Source organism: Chaetodon trifascialis, chromosome 17 (assembly GCF_039877785.1).
Source record: "Chaetodon trifascialis isolate fChaTrf1 chromosome 17, fChaTrf1.hap1, whole genome shotgun sequence".
NCBI lineage: Eukaryota > Metazoa > Chordata > Actinopteri > Chaetodontiformes > Chaetodontidae > Chaetodon > Chaetodon trifascialis.
Window position 1 is genome coordinate 17014950 of NC_092072.1, and position 23225 is coordinate 17038174.

At 42.7% G+C, this 23225-nt stretch overlaps 3 protein-coding genes across 3 annotated transcripts; 2 read left to right on the forward strand and 1 right to left on the reverse strand.

The window, feature by feature from the left end:
• Nucleotides 1–1467: 1467 nt before the first annotated feature.
• Nucleotides 1468–6683, forward strand: slc6a18 (solute carrier family 6 member 18). The gene is given in 12 exon segments (XM_070985088.1): nucleotides 1468–1609; nucleotides 2456–2596; nucleotides 3427–3564; nucleotides 4056–4237; nucleotides 4384–4494; nucleotides 4592–4704; nucleotides 4797–4925; nucleotides 5024–5180; nucleotides 5372–5576; nucleotides 5775–5934; nucleotides 6049–6211; nucleotides 6402–6683. Coding segments are annotated over 12 exon segments (1923 nt in total).
• tert (telomerase reverse transcriptase) lies at nucleotides 6395–18413 on the reverse strand. Its single transcript, XM_070983942.1, has 16 exons — nucleotides 16537–18413; nucleotides 14687–16001; nucleotides 14424–14613; nucleotides 14193–14346; nucleotides 13936–14103; nucleotides 13618–13779; nucleotides 13408–13509; nucleotides 13207–13292; nucleotides 12348–12464; nucleotides 12139–12210; nucleotides 10628–10816; nucleotides 10271–10397; nucleotides 8519–8580; nucleotides 7980–8104; nucleotides 7758–7895; nucleotides 6395–7650 (listed from the first exon to the last, which is right to left on the reverse strand). The coding sequence occupies exons 1-16, from the start codon at nucleotides 16750–16752 to the stop codon at nucleotides 7547–7549; spliced, it is 3327 nt and encodes a 1108-aa protein (XP_070840043.1). The 5' UTR covers nucleotides 16753–18413; the 3' UTR covers nucleotides 6395–7546.
• rbbp4 (retinoblastoma binding protein 4) lies at nucleotides 17905–23225 on the forward strand. Its single transcript, XM_070983943.1, has 12 exons — nucleotides 17905–18069; nucleotides 18700–18850; nucleotides 18958–19103; nucleotides 19475–19648; nucleotides 19769–19884; nucleotides 20042–20202; nucleotides 20313–20439; nucleotides 21016–21093; nucleotides 21400–21476; nucleotides 21883–21940; nucleotides 22047–22157; nucleotides 22362–23225. Exons 1-12 carry the CDS (start codon nucleotides 18054–18056, stop codon nucleotides 22422–22424), a joined length of 1278 nt encoding a protein of 425 aa, XP_070840044.1. The 5' UTR covers nucleotides 17905–18053; the 3' UTR covers nucleotides 22425–23225.

Genomic DNA, 23225 nt, shown 5'->3' on the forward strand with positions numbered 1-23225 from the left:
CAACATATAGAGACAGACAGCCATTCACGCTCACACTCACACCTAAGGACAATTTCAGAGTCACCAATCAACCTAATGAGCATGTTTTTGGTCTGTGGGAGGAAGCTGGAGTGCCTGGAGAGAACCCAGGCATGCACGGGAAGAACACGCAAACTTCACACGGAAAGGCCCCGTCGGACCCGGGGATTGAACCGGCGACCTTCTTGCTGTGAGGCACGCGCACTGCTGCGCCATGGTGCCACCCAAGCCTGAAGATGAGGCTTCATATGACGTCAACGTCTAGACCACTAGGTGGCAGAAACAGCTTGAAAATGTATCAGTTTGTAAAAACCTTGTTTCTACTATATGTGTGGCACAATCACTTCCACGCTGTTTGAGTTGATCTTGTTAGGTATCTAAAAAGTTGCTGCCACTTTGCACAGCCTACTTTTAACAAGCTCATTGTTTCAAATTATTAAACTCATCCCATTTAAACTGATATATTCATGAGTCATGACTCATGACTGTCTTGGGGATGGGGGACAAAATCCATAGTCTACATTTCATGCAAAAATGTAAAAGTTTATCTGAAGCTACTGATCTACTTTATCTTCCAAAGTATTAAATTCCCTCTCTGTGACAGTGTTCCCTTGTTGAGCTGCAGTGGAAGGAAAGCAGGATAGTGGGTTATATGGCCTGTCCCTGTTCAGCCTGGGCAGATCAGATCAGTAATAAAAGTAAAAAGAATAAAGTAACCCTGAGCTCACATTCACAGGCAGAAAATGCAGGCATGATGGGTTTATTGTTATTGATTAATCATTTTTAACTTTAACTAAAGCCACAGCACTTTTGGACGGATGCCAAAATATGACCTTGGTCGAATGCTCACACCCACAGACTCTGCCTCTTATTCTTCTCAGTTGGCAAATTTATTTGACTATTGTTACTGTTTAATTACATTGTAATGACTTCTTATTTTCAGTCTGGGGAAAACACAGTTACAGCTTCATTGTTATACAGCTCTCATTATCAAACTCTCAATCAGTATAACACTGAAACAGCATCACCATGTTATTTAATACTCAAACCATAGCACACTCCCACTTTATAGACGCAGGGAGATTCAACCACTGAAAGCTCATACTTGAAGTTTTCACTTCCTTCCTTGTGGCCTAATTTCTTTACAAAACCAATAAAAATCTGTTTCCCTGACTCAAAGCTGCACCTGATAGGACATTAAAGGACAGCCCACTAAAGAGAGTAAGACAGAGGATGAGAAGCAAGCAGCAGACATTAAAGTGACACTAAAGTGGACTAAACCACTCAAGACGGTTCATTCTGACATACACTGAGCTGAGATCAGGTAGAGAGCTCTGGACCAAAGAAAAATAAATACTAGTGTACCTGACTGAGGTGTATGTCAGGATTGGGAGAGCTGCATCCTTGTAACAGAAGTGGACTTGTGCGAAGCCTCTTTTCCAGCTGAGGATGGGTGAAACAAAAGACTCTGGGGTGGAGGAGAGACCCAAATGGGACAACAAGATTCAGTACCTGTTAACATGTATTGGCTTTGCAGTGGGACTTGGAAACATCTGGCGTTTTCCCTTCCTATGCCAAATCTATGGAGGAGGTGAGGTGCTCACGGTCAGCTTTAAAGTTTGAATTTGCCATCAGGGATTTTTAAGTATTCTATCATTTGCTACTTTTTTATACTGTATTCCTAAAAATGTTTCAGACTATTTTACCCAACCATTAATAAAATAGTCAATCTTCACTTGAGTTTCTTTCAGTATAATTAGTCATTGACACCTGGATGAGGACAGTCATTGTGACTGCTCTCAGGAGAACCTTATCTGTGTTTGATGGATCACGGTGAACATCAGGGATTGTTTCAGCTCAACTGCCCCAAATTCCTGTATTTACTTCCACCTACTTCCCAGTGAGATAACTTGAGTCCAAAAGCCGCGGGGTCCTAAAGGAGCTGGATCAGGGTTAATTTATGTCAACAGCCAATCCCATGAATACACAAAGAGTCTGTCAACTTCACATATTAACTCTGGGATTCCTGAGTCCCACAGTCAGTGTTACACTAAGCTGAGCCTCTGTTTGACCTCAGCTTTGTGATCAATTTGCCACCTTATTCTTAGTACCTCCAGCCTCAGATCTTAAGTAGAACCGCTTTTCCAGCCCAAATCAACTTTAGATTTTGTCCACTTGCAAAACCGCAGGAAAATTCCACTGATCAGCAAGTGCCTAAATGCATTTCAGTTTTAATATAACCGTGCACTTATTAGGGTGGCCTGAAACCTTGCTTGTTATGTCTTGATTAGAATAGTTAAGGCTGCCATTTGTTTCACTAAGATGTTTCAAAAAGCCACAACCTTATTCAAACAATTCTACGCAAAGTTTGTTGTTAAAGACAGACTCATCTGTCTGATGTCTAACTGGGAGGTAAATGTCTCTATCATATCTTCAGGTGCATTCCTCATCCCCTACCTGATAGCGCTCGTGTTTGAGGGCCTCCCTCTGCTCTACCTGGAGCTGGCTATAGGACAGAGGCTCCGCATGAGCAGCATCGGCGTCTGGAACTCCATCTCACCGCTGCTGGGTGGAGTCGGTGGGTGGCCTAGAATTATTGGCTCAATTCCAAGAAAACTGAGACATGGAATACATAAATAAAAACAGAATGCAATAATTTGCAAATCCTTTATGGTTGAAATTCAATTGAATACGGTAAAATACAAGATATTTAACATTCAAACTCAGTTATTTGGAAACACACGCTCACTCAGAATTTGATGCCTGTAATACATTGCAGAAAAGTTGGGTCAGGCATGTTTGGCTCGATATATGACAGTCGCTCAACAGTCCGGGGGCTCCATTGTAGCATTTTGCACTTCTAAATGGTCAACACATTTTTGGGTTTGGACGACAGGCCAGTCAAGTACCTGCACTCTTTTACTACAAAGACACACTGCTCTTTTCTCGAGGGTTCGCTTTGCATGGCAGAATCTTAATTTGCATTTGCAGCAAAGCACTGTGTATACCAACTGCGAGCCCGTGCAGCTATATCCTTTATACAATTATGTCAGTTTTTACTGCAGTGCTGTCACAGGCTTTTAATGTTGGTTTTCAGCCTTTACATGCAGAGATTTCTCTGGATTCTCTGAATATTTTAATGGCATTATGAGCTTGTAGATGGTGAAATTCCTTGAAATTGTGGACTGAGAAACATTATTTCTAAACAACTGGATGATTTGTGCAGTCTGTGGTTGCCCCGTCCCAACTTTTTTTAAACACGATGCTGGTGTCCAATTCAGAATATTATATATAACATTCAGCATGTATTTACAAAAAAAAAAAAAAAACAATTTTGTATTCATCAAAAAGGGTTTTTCAAAAACTTTTTCGTGGAGTGAAAAATGGTTATTTATTTCCCGCATGTAGGAATTGCCTCCATGGTTGTGTCATTCCTGGTGAGCATTTTCTACAACACCATCCTGTCCTGGGTGCTCTGGTATTTCTTTCACTCCTTCCAAGAGCCCCTGCCATGGAGCCAGTGTCCACTCAACGCTAACCGCACAGGTAACAAGTAAACCCACCCGCCATTCTAGCTGCCCTCGCTACGTTTATCCTCACACACTGATTGTTACTTCCACAGTGCCAGCAATAATAGAACTGTGTCCTGATAGCAGCTCGTATCAAATTTGGTTTGCCAATTTCATAAACCTCATAAAGTTACAAGACTATCACCAAGAGGAGTGGTTAACTACCAGGCTCCGTGTGGCATTTCAGGGCAGATTTAACAGTAAATATACTGAATTGTTTTATGGCACAAATAGATACTGCACCACAGCATAAAATAAAAAGAACACAAGCTTTTTTTCAAGGTGTGCTCCACAGTTTTGATATATCAAGCTATTAAAATCTGTTTCATGGTGATAAATAGTTTTTAAATGGAGGAACACATTTCTTGATGAAACATTTCAATACTGCCAAAAGTCATGAACTGCTGCAAAAGTCAGTGTGTCTTTAAACCAAAGTAAACACTATTAACACTGTATGCATCCATGTAGGCTACGATTTGGAGTGTGAAAAGAGCACTCCAGTGAATTACTTCTGGTACCGTGAGACCTTGAACATCACGACTGACATCAGTATCAGTGGCTCCTTGCACTGGTGGTTGGTCATTTGTCTGGCAAGCGCCTGGTGTGTGGTGTACATCTGCTTCATCAAAGGCATCAAGTCCATGGGAAAGGTCCGTTTACCTGGTGAAAAATGTATTAAGTCCTGTTTCAAAATCAGCCTCTGTATCTTAGCTGCTTGATATCGCTGCTGATAATTACAGTAAGATGTAGAAAGGCAGAGCTAATGAGGGATATGTAATGTGTTTGCATGTTTCAGGCGGTGTATGTGACAGCCACATTCCCTTACCTGGTGCTGACTATTTTCCTGATCCAGGCCCTCACTCTGGAAGGAGCTACTGATGGCCTGGTGTATCTCTTCACTCCTGATGTGAGTTTGGTCCCTTCCTCCCACATTAGGTGTTGTAAGATTGTATTATGTGTCCCAGGCACACTGACCTGACATGCTGTTTTTACACTTGCTGTAGTGGAACGTACTGAAGAACCCTCAGGTGTGGCTGGACGCTGCCACCCAGATCTTCTTCTCTCTCTCTGTGGCCTTTGGAGGTCTCATAGCTTTCTCCAGTTATAATCCGCAGAAGTAAGGGCTAAAACTCATCAACTCCCTCACTACGATTAAGGTGATTTGTGTGATCACTTACAAAGCCGTTTTGTCTCCTCTATGTCCATTAGAAATAACTGCGAGAGGGACGCTGTTATCGTAGGACTCATAAACAGTGCCACATCTCTCTATGCCTCCATTTCCATCTTCTCCATCCTGGGATTTAAAGCTACCAACGCCTTCAACACCTGTCGAGAGGAGTGCGTGTGCACAAACATTCTTTGTAATTCTTAAGATTCGTTTTCTCTTGCCGATGCCAGTGAGGCATCATGCCACTGTTTTTGTATCCTATCTGCAGAAACATCTTGGAACTGACCAACCACTTTGATTTGCCAGACCAGAACATAACACTTGAAAACTATGATGACTGGTTTGACTATCTAAATGGTACATTTCCACAACGGGTGGCCAGTTTGTCCCTGAGGGTCTGTGATCTACAAACATTCCTTGACCAGGTGTCGTAACTCTGAAAGCACATCCAGTCTTGTACATTATAATCTTTTTGTCCTCATCTCATTTTTCTAATTGCCCTCCTCCCTTAAATCCCTCTGCTCTTGCCTCCCTTCTCTTTGACCACGTGCAGTACTCTGCTGGTGGAACATGTACAGTCAGTTCAACCTTGCTCTCTTTCATGTTTCTCCCCCAGAGCGCCTCAGGTACTGGCCTGGCTTTTATCGTGTTCACTGAAGCAGTGATAGAGATGCCAGGCTCGCAGGTATGGGCCATACTGTTCTTCGTCATGCTCTTCAGCTTGGGCCTCTCCTCCATGTTTGGCAACATAGAGGGAGTCCTCACACCCATCAATGACCTGAAACTATTGCCCAAGTGGATGCCTAAGGCGGTTGCAACAGGTACCTGCAAATCAGCCTAAGCTGTTCTAAAGTCAAAATAATCTATTTCCCTTTGAATTCCCTCTCTGAACTCTCTGAAATGTTTTTTTTTGTGTGTGTGTGTGTGTGTGTGTGTGTGTGTGTGTGTGTGTGTGTGTGTGTGTGTGTGTGTGTGTGTGTGTGTGTGTGTGTGTGTGTGTGTGTGTGTCACTTCCTTAGCAATCATCTGCTTGATATCCTTCTTGACGGCTCTCATCTTCACCCTGGGTTCAGGGAACTACTGGGTGGAGGTCTTCAATGGCTATGTGGGCTCTGTGCCTCTGCTGATCATTGCCTTCTTTGAGATCACTGCAGTTGTTTATGTCCATGGAATGAAAAAGTAATTTCTTTTTCTTCTTCAGCACAGCATAACTCTGTAGTTTTGTAACATTTGTATACAATTTTCATCACAGTGGGTTGTAACATTTTCTCCGGTCCCCTGGTCCTCTGACAGTTTTAGCGACGACATCCTTTTCATGACTGGGTCGAGGCCTAACATCTACTGGAGGGCATGCTGGATGGTGATCAGTCCGGTAATGCTCCTGGTGGTGTTGATTGCCTACGTGGTCACCCAGGCACAGACACACCCCACCTATCCCGCATGGAACCCAGATTATGTAAGCAAATTACACACACACCAGCAACTGTTGTAGTTATTATGCTAAGATAATCACCTCTCGGCTTTATATATTTAGCACACAGATACGACAGTGGCATCTATCTGGGCACAAAGAAATTTCACAAACTGTCAAATAATTACTTTTACCTCATTTTTAAAATGAATTCCACTTCTGTCTTTGTCTTTAGGATAAATTCCCTGAAACTGAAACGAAGCAGTACCCAGACTGGGTGTTTGCAATAATCATCCTCCTCTGTGTAGTACCTGTGCTTTCCATCCCTCTGGTGGCTCTCTACAATCTCATCTGCGGGAGAGTCAAGAAGCCCCCTGCTTACCCAAACACCTACTTCAATGAGGGCTTTGAGGTTGAAACACAGTAACAGAGCAAGGAACCGTCTTACTGTCTTCCTGACCAGAAAAGCACATCCTGTTTGTTACTGCTGCTTCTGTGGAAGTTCCATCTTAATTGAAAGCACGTCTGACATATACGCGGTCACGCTGGACTCACGTTTGTTTCCTCATTAAACAAAACTGATTTATTTAACAGCGAAAGTCTTTCGTTTGTACATTGTTGTGTAGTGTACGAGACGTAAATAGCGCTCAGTCTAACACATCATCCTGAAACACACGGCACACTGATTCCACATTTACAAAACATTGCAGTTAAACATAAATGTAGTTGATACACTCATTTTAACTTTGATTGCAGAGAGCTTTCTTGAAGATTACGTACTACAGCAAAAGTTGCTTATCTTACAAAAATCATTTGACTTCATGTGGTGGCTGATTTCTGGGAACTTGCATATAATTTTTTTTAAAAGCACTGTCATGCCTTCTTAGTGGAAAACTACCACATGTGTAAATCAAAGTCCACAGAGACAAACAACAGTGGGATGAGATGTGATCTGGTACAGTGGTTAGATGTTTTTCAGTTATCCACCTTTATTGATTTGGTGGTTGCTGTTTTATAGGGTGCGTTTATGACGGAGGATTATCACACAAGTGTTTTATATCTGATGACTGAGGACACTATGTGTGTCTCTCTCTGCAGCCAGCTTTCCCAACCCTGCACAGCAGAAAAATACATGTCCTTTGGCACTGTGACAGATCAGATAAATCCAAATGACAGATAACACACTGTTCATCTCACTCCTTTAAAACCAGAGGACAGGACAAGACAAGAAAAAAAAGAAAAAAAAAAAGAAAAAAGTTTTGTGTGTCTTAGTTTTGACAGAAGCTGGGTAAAATTCTCCGTGGTGGCATTTTCAATTAAGTTACTTAACTCTCACTTTCAGCCGTGGAGGGTTTCATGGTTGTGTTGGGAGCTGGTAGCCTACGTCTGGATGGCCAAGAAGTCAACAGGCATCCTGGGGTTAGTGGCCTGTCGGACCCTGGCCAGCCTCAGGTCCCCCAGACGATGCTCTAGACTGCGCTTTCCTGTCAAGAGGATAGTGATCAATTGACTTGAGCCTAACCCTAACCCTTGTACTACAGTACAAGATCATACTGCTGTGTGTGTGTGAGTGTTTCCTGAGGGTACATACGTTTGTGCAGGTGTGGTAGCAGATCCTTATAAAGAGCACGGTGTTGTGACAGCACTAGCAAGAAGGAAAGACAGAAAAGCAGCTCCACTGCTTCATACTGCACAACGCCAGTCTGGGCTGTACTGCCTAAAATCAGTCCTGGACAAAGGGAAGAGATACCAAATGATGAAAACAGGTTTTAAACTTGATCTTTTTCCAGATGTGTGAAGGGGGAAATGTTGCCTTTGTTGCTGATCCTGATGAGCTGATTGGCATACTTGGCCATATCCCATATCATCTGCAGGAAGTATTCAGTGTTCTTAGCAACCGCCTGACCAAAGGGCAAACTCTGTGCACAAACATGGAACCTAAAGAGAATAAAACAAACAAAAAAAAGAATAAAAGCTGCAAAACAAGCCAGAAAAAAGCCCTGTCTGTGCAGATATTTACATACAAGATAAAAGGCGGTACAATTAGTTCTCAACTCAGCAGACATTGATCGAAAACCACCCCTACGTTTATTTTAATAGCAGTATTACTTTCACAGGCCTATTTATCAAGGCCAGTGAATGCATTCAACAGGGGAACCAAATAGTGTGTCAAGTTCCCGATTTGTGATTATTACAACCATATTTCAATACTTCAGGCGAAAATGAAATGGATGAATTTGAATAAGCAGCATGAATTAATAGACATTGGTATTTGTGCATATCACATGACAACAATTGCATAATTAATGTTGGTTTGGAAAAGAGAGTCAAACGTAAGGTCGGTGTCCTTACCTGCGTGCATGAAGGAGCACCAGCTTGTAGATGTTCTTGTGGACTGCCTCAAGAGAATTGGTCTGAGAAGGAAAAGGTATCCATGATTACATTCAGTACAAAAGCAAAAGGTGCAGAAAGGGAGTGAAAGAGAAAAATGTTGGTCTTGATGCATCTCAATCAAACGCAATAAGGAAAACTGTCTTTGTATTTGTATTTGTATTTGTATTAGTAGTATTAGTATTTGTGACCTGTTTCACAGATTGTCCCACTCTCCTGATATTTGCTACCAAATCTGCTATATTGTTTGCCCATTTTGTGCAGAAGTGAAATGTCATGGCTCATAAACTCAGCTATCATAAATCCTGACATGTTTACAACTGATATTTTACCACTTTGCTGCAGTTTGAGATTAGCTTCTGGGGTCATTTTTGACTCTACATGATGACAAATGCTACCTGACCTGCAGCGTTTGTCAGATGAAGTGCAGGGTTCAGGTTTTGATCTTTGTAAGCCACGTCCTTGGAAGGAGGTAACACCTTAACTAGGACACAGCTAAGGTATGCTCGTTTTGCAGCTCATTTGAACACAGTGTGGAGAGCCTACACCTTTCTACAGTCAACTCACATATACCCTTTTTTTACTTACTTTTTCCACAAATACTGCATGAAGGTAACTACGCCTATGACAAAAAGGGTAAGAGTCCACAGTCATGCTTGCAACTCTGTGAGGCCGTATGTCCATCAGTGCTTTGAGCTAAAATGTTAATGTCAGCATACTCACATGCTCACCATGACAATGTTAATATGCTGAAGTTTAGCATATATAGCTATCACCGGTACCTGCAATGGTGGTCACCAAAGTGATTACAATTCATCCCGAGAGGGACATTAATGTCTGCACCAAATTATAAGGCAATCCATCCAATGGCTGATGAGATATTTAAGCTGGACCAAAGTTATGACATGACTGACAACAAAGTGATTTCTATAGCCGTACCATTTGCATGGCTAAAAATCCTAATATTGGATGGTCAAAGTCTTGACTTGTAGCAATAAGAGGGTCATCCATTGTCTATACCCGACTATCCATTTTTTGGGGGGGTTTTTAGGGCTGGAGCCTATCCCAGCTGTCAACAGGCGAGAGGCGGGGTACACCCCGAACCGGTCACCAGCCGATCGCAGGGCAACATACAAGACAGACAACCATTCACGCTCACACTCACAGCTAAGGACCAATTAACCTAATGAGCATGTTTTTGGTCTGTGGGAGGAAGCCGGAGTGCCCGGAGAGAACCCACGCATGCACGGGAAGAACATGCAAACTTCACACAGAAAGGCCCTGCCCGACCCGGGGATTGAACCGGCGACTTTCTTGCAGTGAGGACAGCACTATCTGCTGCGCCACCGTGCCGCCCCAGATAAGAGGTGTCCCTGCTAAGTCTATGTGTCCAATCTAATGTATTAAACCCAACAAAATTTCAGAACTTGTGAGGTAAATCCTTTGAATCTTAGTCTCAAGCACTCAGAACGAACATAAGAGCCATACTAGCTCCTGAGTTTGCTGCTGCTTGTTCCAGGTTGTCTTTGAATTTCACTTCTTACCTTCTATTCCTGCAGCATTCTGTATTTCTATCGTTTTTCCTATCATTGTATCAGGGAAATACTTGAATCTTAATGGTGAGCATTTGCATGATTTTGAACACTTTGAACTTATATATATATAAGTTATATAAGTAGATAGATATCTAAATATAACAAATATTTCCCTGACCTTCAGGTCCAAGAACAAGGCATGGCACTTGAGTCTGAGGATAGCCATTAGTTTTCTCCTCATTTGCTGTCCAGCTGAGTGGAAAGAGCCCAAAGTAAGGCTGTAGCGCAGAGAGAGACCTGCATAGCTGGGAGGGATGGAAAGGAAGAAGTAAACAAAACAGCAAAAGCAACAATAAGAGAATTTGCCCTGAAATAATATTGAGATTTAGTTGTAATGTTTGCTGCGCTCCATGTCATTCAATCATCTGCACTACAGTGGGAGTGTTTATGAGTCTGTGCAAAGTACAGGAGGAGTTTTGCAAGAAGCACACTTCAATAACTCTACAGTATGATTACAGCTAACAGGATGCCTCACCTAGAGTAGTCTTTGTAGATGTCCAGTGAGCGTGTGTCCAGCAGTAGTCCACACCAGGGGAACAGGCAGTGAGGGGGCAGCGTGCGAATGCCGGGACAAGAGCCCACGTTTCCTGACACCTGAAAGTTGACCACCACTTTCTGCGGGTTGACCACCAGACCATACTGTGGTACCCCGGCCAGCAAGATCCTACACAAAACATGCAAGTGCCATTTTCAGCGGCTAAGATGAAGATTCAGCATCGTGCTACATAAAACCTGTGTCTCCCAACCTTTTTCCATGCGTAGCCCGTTGTGTATTTGCTGATGCAGATGCTTCTTTAAAAGAAACAAACTGGGACAAAAAGTCAAGTACAAATCTCCAGCACTGGGAACTAAAAATGTTATGAATCGTGTCAATGTATCTCTGATAGTGTATTGAAAATGACTTATGTTCTTAATAGATATTCTCAATAAATAAATACTGCCATGTAATGGTCGGAGCAAGAAAATTAGGTGTTGTGTTTAATAGTAAACAAATTCAAGTTACATTTAAGCTTTGAGCAGCCTATCACAAAGCTCAGTGTTTATCGTTTTAAAAATATCTCAAATGCACTTCTAATTATCAATTTTTAAGTCCCCTTCCAGTCAATGTTTTTCTTCCTGGTAATAAAATTAACTGACTACAGACTGTGTAACACACAGCTACCAGGCTTTTAACCATAACAAAGAGTCTGTGTCAACCTCCTCAGTTGGCTCAAAGCACATTTCAGGAATGATTTTACGATCTCATTGATTACTTGTAAAGCTCTCTGTGGCCTTGCTCCATGTTCTTGAACCTTTAGTACCATTAGCTTGCATGGAGCTTGAGATCCACTGGGAAAGGTCATTCATCTGTTCCAGGGGCCTGGCTTAAAACTGGAGGGGAGAGAGCATTTGCAGTTTGCAGGCTCTGAAACAACCCAGGGAAAGAAGCTGGCTGGGTTTCATCCTTGAAATCTTTTCTTAAGGCATACTTTATCAGAGAGCTTATCCTGATTTCCTTGAATTGTCTTTATTTCTTTTATATTTACTGAAATTAGCTCAATCTATCTTCTTAGAAAATATCATCTCATAACTCTTATTTTAGAATTTGCTGACTTGAATTTGCTGGTGTATTTAGAGGATTTCATAACTGGGATTTGAAAAGGACTCTACAAATTTAGATATATTAGAAATGTTATTATTACTAAATCATCCTACAGATGTTTGACCTAATTTGAATGACCACACATCTTGATTAAGTGAAACTTAACTTTAGATACATTTGTCAAAATACCTTGTACTGTATCGCTTCCAGTAACAATTTTACTGCCAATAAAAACGTATGGCTCTCTGCTTCATGTTAAGTTTGGGTAATAACGTAGTTAATGATGGATTTGCTAAAGATGATGATGTAGCGCTGTCTAAGAAAAAAAAAAAAACATGCTGGTTCAGAGGTCTTGTGTCACATGAACAAACACGTGTGTGTCAAAAACTTGGTGTGTGTCATACTTGAGAAAAGTTTCTGCTTCGTGCAAGTCTGGGGTGATGAGAAGGAAGTCGTCCACCAGTCTCATCAAACATCTACAGGACACAGAGAGAGGACAAGAACACGCACAATCAACAGAAACGAGCTATAAAATGGAAAGACTGCCCTCTGCTGCTGAAGATGTATTACTACATCTGTGGACATGACTGAAACCCAGAGCCGACTGCCGTACCCTTTCTTTCCAGTAATGTCTTTGAACAGGACATTCTCCATGTGGCCATAGCAGAGACAGCAGAGGAGACAGGACACCACTGACCCCTGAGGAATCCCTTGGCACTGACGGTATGTTCTGTAACACAGGGAAACCTGATTGAAACTAAAAAGGGGCAAATTACATAGAAATTGCGCACAGTGCAATCGTGATGATCCTGCATAAAGTCAACTGTGTACCGAGTTTTCTCCCTCTCTAGTTTTATCCTCCTTCTCTTCTCTTTTCACTCAGGCCCCCTTCATCGGACCATCAGCCGCCCAGGAACCTCTTCCTCTCTCTCCTGGCTGTTGGTCTCTCATCCAGATGCTTGGATCTGGATCATCGTACCATCACTCCTTCTGTGTGTTTGTCTGCCTCTCCTATCTGTGTGAATGCTGTGCTGCCTCTTCTGTGTTTGTGTAGTCTGTTTTTCTTCCAGCTCTCCATAGTTGAGGGGAGGTCTTGTGGCTCAGGTCCTACTTATATGCCAAAACTTTCAATTCCTTAACATGCTCCTGTAATCTATATATATCTGTGTTTTTGGCATCAAAATGTGTATATATTGTGACTTTTTCTGGTGATCTATTCTATACGCACGACATCTGTGAACCCTCCTCTGTTGCCCGCCGTCCTCCATTTTTCTTTATTAAACATTTTATTCTGATCTGAATCTAGGGTCTAAGGACAGAGGATGTCATATCCTGTACAGACTGTAATGCTCCTCGAGGCATTGTGATTTGTGATATTGGGCTATATGAGTAAAACTGACATGACTTTGAATGTGATCACAATTACACATGAATAAGCTCCTCATATACTATTTCATGTTGGTAATGCTTACTTCTTCCCAAACTGAACAACACTGCCCGTAAGCATTTGGGTGAAGAACTGCAATGCTTCTCTGCCGCAAAGATCTGAGCAGAAATGCTGAAAGAAGCAAAGAAATGAAAGGCTTGGGTTTAAAGAAGTTTCAAAGAATCGAAGAAGGTTAAAACAATGGAATATCCTCATCTAAAAAAAAGTCACAGGATGTCACTCTCACCTGCTCGACCAGTATGGCGTGATGAACTTTTCCTCTTTTCTGCAGTGACATCACAAACCCTTTCATGTTGGTGGATCCCATGTTATCCTCCAGGAAATCAGCCTGTACGTGCAAACAGGACAAAATCCAGTTGGGTCAAAACATGTTTGTGTGTATGCAGACTCAATACGCAGAGCACACTATGCACAGTATGTGTGTGTATGACAGCACCTGCCTAACAAAGGCCTTTTTCAAGCCCTCGTGCGAATCAGCCCAGATCTTGCTGTAGCGGCGGATGGTAAAGAGTTCGTCCTGAACCGGTGACAGAGCCTGACCTATCACCTCAATGAGTTTGTCATGAGGCAGACTCTCATAAGCTCCACTCACATCCACCTTAAATACAGAGAAGAGACAGACTGAATAAATAAAGGGAGGAACACAGTGTTTACTTAAATCTATTTTCACAGTTTTACATATGCAGTATGAGAAGGACTGCTTAAAATACACCGTTATGTCAGTCAGAACAACAAAGGAAGGACAAAAACCAACCTTAACAAAGTACAGGGGTTGTGGCTTCTCCTTCTGGGCTGGAGCTATAGTGCTCAACACCTTGTGGATGTCCGTCATCCCCCACACTGTGGAGCCCAGGAGGGATGGAGTGGAGCGCACACAGGCCCGCAGCATATCTAGCAAGTCCCGCACATGCCCTTGGTAGAGCTGCAGGGGAAAAGAAATGTCCTAAAAAATGTGTACACACTCTAACATGTAACAACACAACACTTTGATGAACGTTACTCAAAATGTACCCTCGTTTTGGCATCTGCTCCTGTCACCCGTGTGATAGGCCTCATGCCATCAGTCTTTGGAATGAAGCGAAGACGGGAGATGACGGTGGTTTTGGGGAGGGACGCCACCTGAGCTAGAGTCAACTCCTTCATCTGACCCTTGGAGAGGTGACCTCTAAATCACAAAAATGCTCTGTTAGTTAGTGTCCCATGACTTTATGAGCCTTTGCCGGCGTGTGTGTGCGCGTGTACCTGAAGGCCAGGTCCTGCAGTTTTGCCCAGACTTCCTGTCTGTAGAACCTGACTGCATTCTTCTGGCCCACACTCTCAGTGACATAGAAAGAAGCTCGAACCAGGCCCACAACATAGCCGTCCAGAAGCCAAGCCAAGAACTGACCTAGGATCTGTGTCCGGTATGAGAGCTCACTGGGTGGGAACCTGCCTGCAGAGGAGAGTGGATTGGTTAAGTGAGCCAAAATTCATGTAGCAGGAGAAACAACCCATAACGATCTTACCTGTCTTATTGATCTTCAACCAATCGCAGTCATTCACCTTCATCTTCCACATCAGTTCAGCCAGTGAGAGCTTCTCAAACTTGCCACTGCGCAGGAAGCCCCTGACCCTGACAAAGAAATGAAGTCGATTGTGGTCGGAGCCCCACAGCTCCCGAGGGATGACAGCCAAGAGGCATTCCTTGACAAACAGGTAGACCCGGTGAGGTGTACAGTGTTGAGGCAAAAGAGAGCTTAACTCCCCTTGTCCTGCATCTCTCTCCTCCACCAGTGGGCACATCCTCTGGAGTATTCTGCTGTAAGGACACCTCCTGTGTTGATGTAACAGCTGACTGAACAGGGGGACCATGTTAAAAAAACGCCGGGGAAGTTTCTTCGGTTTCCTCTCAAGCCCATTTAGATACGCCAGCCCCTCAAAGAAGACTGTTCGTACCAGATCTTGGCCTTGAAGCCTTCTGCACCCACCAGCGCTCCTCTTCTTCCTATTGAGAAGGAAGCCACGCATGCCCCTTCCCCCATACAGGAATCCTAGAGTGCGGATGAAAGTTTGCGAAGGAGGCAAAGGGGGGAAAATACCTGATCTCCAACTGGGTCCTCCCTCCAAGGGAAGCATGCTTGTTTGCAGTTCAAAAGGCTGTTTGGAACCAGGAGCGCCATCTTCCAAAAGCTTCACAGATAGTGCTGGTTCCACAGACATGGGCTGCCCTTCCTCCACTGTTTCACAGCTAACCTGTTGGATTTCCTGTGTGGCCTCTTGCTGTCCTACCCTTCTCCTCTTTCCTGAACAAGTCACAATCTCCTCCTCATCCTTCTGATCAGCTTCTCTCTTTCTTTTCCCCTTCTTCACTCTTACATGCATTCTGCTCCTTTTCTTGCTGGCAGCAGGATTCCCAACTTCCTGTCTCCTTTTCAAGGTCACTGCATCTCGATATCTTCCATACCGAGCACCATTATGTGTCCTGGACCGAGGCTGGAGATAAAAGCCCGGGGAGGCAGTTGTCATGGACACCCTATCATAGACAGGAACGCCACACACCTGGAAAACACATGAAGGAGGCACTGCCACAAACACAGAGCAGCTCTCCAACAGGTACCGTGTGAGGTCCGTGCCCAGACGCATTGTGACTTTCTTCCACAGGTCGCTGCCGTGGATGTAGGCAGCGCTTTGAGTTACATCTCCCTGGAATTTGAATTGGTCCGCATCCCGCTCCTCCTGAGCTAGGGACAGAAAATTGTAGCCGTGTGCCAAGACATTTCTTTTTCTTTTTCTTTTCAGGCTGTTCAGGACAAAGGCCAGCAGCTCAGGGAGAGTGCAGATCTGCAGAAATAACATCAACAGAAAAAGTAAGCCTCTCTCAATGGAGTTACATTATTAAACCCTGACATGTTCCTATCCTTTTTGCAACAAGAAAACATCAAATTTTGGATCTTATGAACCTGACAGCTTCTCCGATAAAATGTATTTACTCTGAAGATCAGTCCATTTAGTAAGAGTCACTTACAGTCAGCCACCTTTGATGACAGTTTAATGTTTAACTGCAACTATCCTGCCTACGCCCCTCTGCACGAAATTTTTTACCACCAAAATTGAGTGATAACGTCTTATGTTGTATTCATGTGGAATATTAGGCCATAATATAACATATACAATACTATAATATGATTCTAACCCTAATGAAAGCTAAGTTACCGTCACAGCAGGGTTAACTAGCTACTGTTCCCATAATTTATAGAAGTACGTCATGACTTCAGGAGCGTGACACGTTATATGTTTTTTTTTTTTTTTTTTTACTTTATGGGAAAGATAAGATAAGATAGGACTTTATTGATCCCACACGGGGAAATGTAATTACCTGGTTGCAGCTTGGTACTTGCTGTAGTTCCTTGTCAACGCACACAAAAACCCCCCGGACGAAGGACTTGAAGCGGTCTGTGTCGGACTGCTCAGTCAGCAACGCTCTCTGTCCTTCTCTGAACACGATGTTGTCTGCGAACTCCTCCAGTGTCTGTACGTGCTGATACAGTGACCGGAGAATGCCGAGTGTGTGGGACATATCCGCTGAGGACATGCTTACGGCATGGCCGAGTGTGCTGTTACTCAGGACACAGTGGACATGCTAGACACGGTGGTTAGCAAGTTCGCTTTGAGCTTTATTTGCAATTTAAGGGCCCGCGTCAGCCTCAGCCAATGAGAGATCCGTTTTGTATACGTGTCCAATCGCATAGCTTCATACTCAGAGGTGAATTGACAATTGACCAATAGCCAACAAGAAAAGGAATGTTGTCTATTTTCATGAATATGTCTGAAAATTGATAGTGTGCCGATGAAAGTTGGTCGTAGAGAGGAAAACAGTGTAAGAAAAAGAGTTATGTTTCTCAAACTACTCTTTACTAGTGTACGATAAGTAAGGTAAGCGTTACGGTTTGGCCACCTGGAAATGTGGTTATTGAACAAATTCATTTTAGGAATCTAGTTTATTAACAAATATTTCAACAACGGCAACAGTAAAATATAAATGTAATACAGGAAAAGTAAATAGGATAAATAAAACAATAAGATGTAATTATAGAGGGTTTATTGTTCAAATACACGCTATAAGTACATTAAAAAAGTACATGTGGGTTGCTTTTGAACAGTTGAACAGGAAAAAGTATTTACATCCTTTACTTGGATAAAAGTACCTAAACAGCAATGAAAAAATACCCCATTACAGTTAAAAGAAAAAAAAACTGCATGAAACGTCCTACTTAAGTTTACGGTACATAAGAGTTAGCAGTAAAATGTAGTTGAAATATAAAAGTAGTTTGGTCACTCTTGATATATTATCAAATAGTACATCATTGGATTATTAACAGTGACGCATCAATGTGTCTGCAGCACGTTACGGTCCTGAGATGTATAATGGGAGAGAAGAACTTCTGAAATGTGACCCTGAAAGTCAGCAGTTAACTTGATATCACCAAATTATCTGTGTGTAACTGCAGTACTCTATTGTATTAATCACTGAATAAAGAAGAATCCTTGAAGAAAGCATTGTACCACAGACCACTTATGTCGTAGCTAAAACTGATCTTGGTCCTCTGTGACTGATATACAGTAGGTGCTTGAAGGCAGCATTACAAGACCTGCTGCTGCCCTCTGCTGGTTAAGACGAGCGTCGCGCTCTGATTGGTGGAATGACGCCCCCCTTGCTCTTAGCGCGCGAATGCGCCTACGTCCCCGGTCGGCCTGGCTGCTCAGTTAGCGGTTAGCTTAGCATCGTTCGGTCAGTGAGCTAAACTCAGCAGAGCACAGAAGAGGAGAGCCTGAAATAAGGCTCTTTGTCTCCGCGTCTCAGTTAACCATAAGTTTGTGTGGTTTATACCTGCAATGGCGGACAAGGAAGGTAAAATGAAGGCGTTTCTTGTTGTTAGCGACGACTAACGCGGTAATCTGACATCTTTAACTAGCTACCAAGCTATCTTAGGTAGCAGCTAGCTACCATGGCTGCTCTGCTGGCCTTTACCAGTTGTAACAAAGCCGGGTAAATTTTCATTGTGTGAGCTTTAACAATGTTGTTTTCATTTTCCGTTTTTTTCGCATTGCTCACCACCAGTCGACGTCGGCTACTATATACCGTAGTTGCAAATGAGGCCGTAGCGCCATTGTCTACTAAATCGAAATAATGCACGTTAACAAGAGGGCGGTCGTGATAGCTAAGTAAGCTCACGTTGATAGGCTTCTGAAAACAGACATCCGCACTGCTACATACTGAACATTTGTGAGTCCGGGAGTTAATTTATGTGACATTTGTCGTCTGCAAAGACATTCCTAAACAGCTGCTGATTAAGTGCCATATTAACAGTCATTGATGCGTTGACTATAGCTTCGATGCAATTGCAATTTCCCCAGCATTTAACCGATACTCCTAGTTAGTAAAAGTTATCTCGCACGTGTTTGAAATAAATGAACACTGAACTTCTTGTGGCTCTGTCATTCATCACTGGTGCTGTTGTCACTCTCCGTGTCCTCTCAGCAGGTGCATTTGATGATGCAGTTGAGGAAAGGGTGATAAATGAGGAGTATAAGATATGGAAGAAAAACACTCCCTTCCTGTATGACCTGGTTATGACCCACGCTTTAGAGTGGCCCAGTCTTACTGCCCAGTGGCTGCCTGATGTCTCCAGGTAAACATTTTTACACCATGGGCCAATAGAAATATTAAGTGTATAATAATATGAAATTTCTCAATGAGTGTGAATGGCATTAATGCTGACATTTTTTTCCTTACCAGGCCAGAGGGAAAGGATTACAGTGTGCACCGGCTGGTGTTGGGCACTCACACATCCGATGAGCAGAATCACCTGGTCATTGCCAGCGTCCAGCTGCCCAATGATGATGCCCAGTTTGATGCCTCACATTATGACAGTGAAAAAGGAGGTGAGAGACATGAATAATCGCATGTTAAATAGGTGTGAAAATTCATTTAGGCACACATTTCATGTAATGTGTACTTATATTAGGTCCATGTGTACATGCACATTACTAATCTTGTCGTAACCTGAAAGATGATACAGCAATGATAACAAGAATATTAATTTTAGCATTATTACTATTGTGATTGTTGTAATGTAGTTGCCTTTTGTATTTGTTTGCAAAATAAAAAGTCAGTTGAGTGGGTTTCAGTCACCGTTGTGATTGGACAGATCAGACATATTTTCCCTAAGTCAGTTGTCTTAAGCCAGTAGAGTATGTATTTCCTCCATATTGTCTGCATACTATAAACATTATATCCTTTTATTTCCCTGCAGAGTTTGGAGGCTTTGGCTCTGTGAGTGGTAAGATTGAGATAGAAATTAAGATCAGCCATGAAGGAGAGGTGAACCGTGCCCGCTACATGCCCCAAAACCCCTGCATCATCGCCACCAAGACCCCCACCTCGGATGTGCTGGTGTTTGACTACACCAAGCACCCCTCCAAGCCTGGTACATAGATCACACACAGATAATGCTCAAAGTGCAAGTTGTTTGAACACGTTTTGAAAGTAAAGTGGACAAGTTGGTATGAAAGTATTAGACATTGTGCATTCATTTCATTGTTAACAGATGCTTCTGGCGAGTGTCGCCCTGATCTGCGCCTCAGAGGGCATCAGAAAGAAGGTTATGGTCTCTCCTGGAATCCAAACCTGTCCGGGTCACTGCTGAGTGCATCAGATGATCATGTAAGAGAGAAGTCAGGTTTCATCGCTGTATACTGGTATTGTCAAGCATTATTTATTTAATTTTATTGGGTCACCAGTTTAAATTTACTGAAGCTACATTACATGAAATTGCATGAATATTGATGGATTTTTATCCCTCATCCTTCTCAATCTGTAGACAGTCTGTCTGTGGGACATAAGTGCTGTGCCAAAGGAGGGGAAGATTGTCGATGCGAAGACGATCTTCACTGGTCACACTGCTGTGGTGGAAGACGTCTCCTGGCACTTGCTTCACGAATCACTCTTTGGATCTGTAGCAGATGACCAGAAGCTCATGATGTAAGAAACTTGATAATAAATCAAATCTGACAGGCAGTTGAATCAGTTCACCTGAAAAGTTATGTGGTTTTTGCACAGCCCATTAAATGGTGTGTCATTTTTCTCCTCAGTTGGGACACTCGTTCGAACAATACCTCCAAACCCAGCCACGCAGTAGACGCCCACACAGCAGAGGTCAACTGTTTGTCATTTAACCCTTACAGCGAGTTCATCCTCGCCTCTGGCTCTGCAGACAAGGTAATGCAATGTTTCACTACATTTATCAGCTACGGACCGGCGTTCTGCCCGTGCACTCATTGTCTTCTACGAGTCTAGACAGACATATTACTAAAGCTAAAGCAAGATAGTCGCACAAGAATAGCAGAGAAAGTGCAGCCAGACTTTCCCCATGCTAACATGCTAGTTTGACAGTTGAGTGCTGACAGTAGCCGTGTTCATTGTTTACGTTCTTGATGATGTTAGGTGTTTCCTTACATGTGATTGAGACATGAGGATAAGGTTCGCGTTGACAACAATGTGCTGCGCTCTCCTGAACGCTCTCGACCTCCAGCAGTTGTCAGGCAGTGTGCACTCGTGTGTTGGAGGTGGTTTTGAAGGGACACGTCATATTTAGTTTACTGTTGTTGGAGTCTCAAGTGTTTCCAACCCCGCTTTAATTTAACAGCACGGCATTTAATGCTATGATATTGTGTGCATTTTATAGCGCTTTGACTAAATGAATACTGATAATATTATTGTTGTTTTCTAACTGCACTGTTACTGCAGACCTTAAGAAAATCTGGCAGATGTGTAATATGTCTCTCACACCCACAGACTGTGGCTCTTTGGGACTTGAGAAATTTGAAACTGAAGCTGCACTCCTTTGAGTCACACAAAGATGAGATCTTCCAGGTAAGATATTTATCACTCATGACATTTTCTTGAAATAAGACTACTGGGATATTTTGTGTAGTCAGTTAAAAGATGATGGAAGAAGTTTGATCATACTGATGGAGTTAGAAATTGTTATTTCACAAGTTCTCAGACGGATGGGATTTGTGCTTTGAAGAATTTCTGATGCCTGAAGCATCAGCACTTGCCCAGCAAACACTGAGATAAATGTTCCTGACAAATTCTTTGTGACAACAGTTTCAGTATTGTACATGTGCTTTGCTATTTAGTGTGACCCAGTTTGAGTTATTTGACTGGCTGTTACAGGTTCAGTGGTCACCTCATAATGAGACCATACTGGCATCCAGTGGAACAGACCGTCGCCTCAATGTCTGGGACCTCAGGTAAACAACATGTCCACCAAATGTAGCTGTGTTGCATTCTCGCTCTATTGCTGCTGCTGAGATGATGTCCTGCAACCCCAGTCAGTGGCTGCTGGCCTGTGAATCAAGCGTCTCGCTGATGATTCAAGACCTTTTCTCAGCTTCTTTATGTGTCTGATCTGGTTTAGCCAGAGCAATCTTAAGGTTTTCCTTCTGCTAATGAACCCTATGCACATAAACCAAACGGATAAAATGTAAAAATGAGAGGAAATACTGCAGTACAGTTATTGAAGCTATGGCTGCTGAACAACAGACTATGTGAAGACTGTGCTCCTGAAACACCCTCATGGGGCATTTTAATGGCAGCACAGTCACAGTATCAAATTACAGTACAAATACAAATGTAACTCTTCTGTCGGTCTGGTAGTAAAATCGGGGAGGAGCAGTCACCAGAAGATGCAGAGGATGGCCCCCCTGAGCTACTGGTGAGTCTCATTGAAGTCTGCTGAACATTGGAAGTTGAGATTCTCTATTATTGGCAATATCATTTTACGTCATACTAATGAAAATGGTGGGTTATTTTCTGTGTAGTTTATCCATGGAGGCCACACAGCCAAGATCTCTGACTTCTCCTGGAACCCCAACGAGCCCTGGGTCATCTGCTCTGTGTCAGAAGACAACATAATGCAAGTCTGGCAAATGGTAAGACAGCTGAGACTACACTACACTTGTCTTCAGGCAACCTTAACATTAATAAAATCTCAAAAGAAAATGAAATATGGACAATGCGAAATACACAGTGGAGGACATAAGTATTCATGTAATTTTTTTCATTAAACATCAAAAAATGCCACTGACTCTGACACTGACATAACAATTTGACTGACACACCGATTCTCCTTCCAGGCTGAGAACATCTACAATGATGAAGATCCAGAGGGGTCGACAGACCCTGAGGCCACAGCATAACAACTCTGGCTGCTGTGTGTCTTAACCTGCAACCTCATCACAAACTGCCAAACTGCCCCATCAGTAGTTCCATGCAGCTACGTTTCCCTCATCCTTCTCTACTTTACTGGTGGGACATGCCCTTAATTACTGTAAATACAACAAAGAATAATCATGTGTAACCCATTTTGGAATACTCAAACTGAAGTGTTCTTCTTGAACTGAGTAAATTGTTGCCCGAAAAAGCTCGCCGATGTTATCCACGGTGCATATAAAAGATGTATTTTTGTAACCTAATTGGCTCTTCATCCACACTGAAACAGTTTAGTCAGTACTTTTTCAGTCATGAATAAAATTAGTTTCTTGAACCTAATGTGTTGATCAAACTGACAAGCCACAACAAGTGGTCATTTACAATAATCTGCTGTCAAAGAGCAGGAACAGCTCCCTCTGCTGCATGTTGGAAATGTTGCAGAAAATTGAACATATTTTAGGTAAATAATAGTTTGGCTTTTTGAGACGATGCTCGGTTACTGTGACTTTGGTAAGAGGTTGCTCGCAGGTTAGCATATTTACTTGTTTAGTCTGGTCATCACCTAATTGCTCTGGACACTGATTTTGGCACCAGCTACTTCTGAGTGAAATTACAGTTTTGGAGTGAATTTGAAATGTCAATTTGTGGTCCCACCTCCCCTCCCCCAAGTCATACATTATTCATTTAAATGTTTTCGTGATATAGCTTAGTGGTTGAACTTTTTCTATGTTCAATATTTGTACAGTGAGTGCATTCTTAATAAAATGTGTTGCATTAGTCTTCGGGCC

Bases quoted from the DNA above. Each gene is read 5' to 3' on its own strand.
- tert (XM_070983942.1), bottom strand. From the start codon at position 16,752: ATGTCCTCAGCGGATATGTCCCACACACTCGGCATTCTCCGGTCACTG. The intron at 12,211-12,347 runs GTACGGCAGTCG...TGTGTCCTGTAG, and splicing joins GACATTACTGGAAAGAAAGG to ATGTTTGATGAGACTGGTGG. The intron at 7,651-7,757 runs GTATGTACCCTC...TCCTCTTGACAG, and splicing joins GCTACCACACCTGCACAAAC to GAAAGCGCAGTCTAGAGCAT.
- rbbp4 (XM_070983943.1), top strand. The intron at 20,203-20,312 runs GTAAGAAACTTG...TTTTCTCCTCAG, and splicing joins GATGACCAGAAGCTCATGAT to TTGGGACACTCGTTCGAACA. The intron at 22,158-22,361 runs GTAAGACAGCTG...TTCTCCTTCCAG, and splicing joins TAATGCAAGTCTGGCAAATG to GCTGAGAACATCTACAATGA.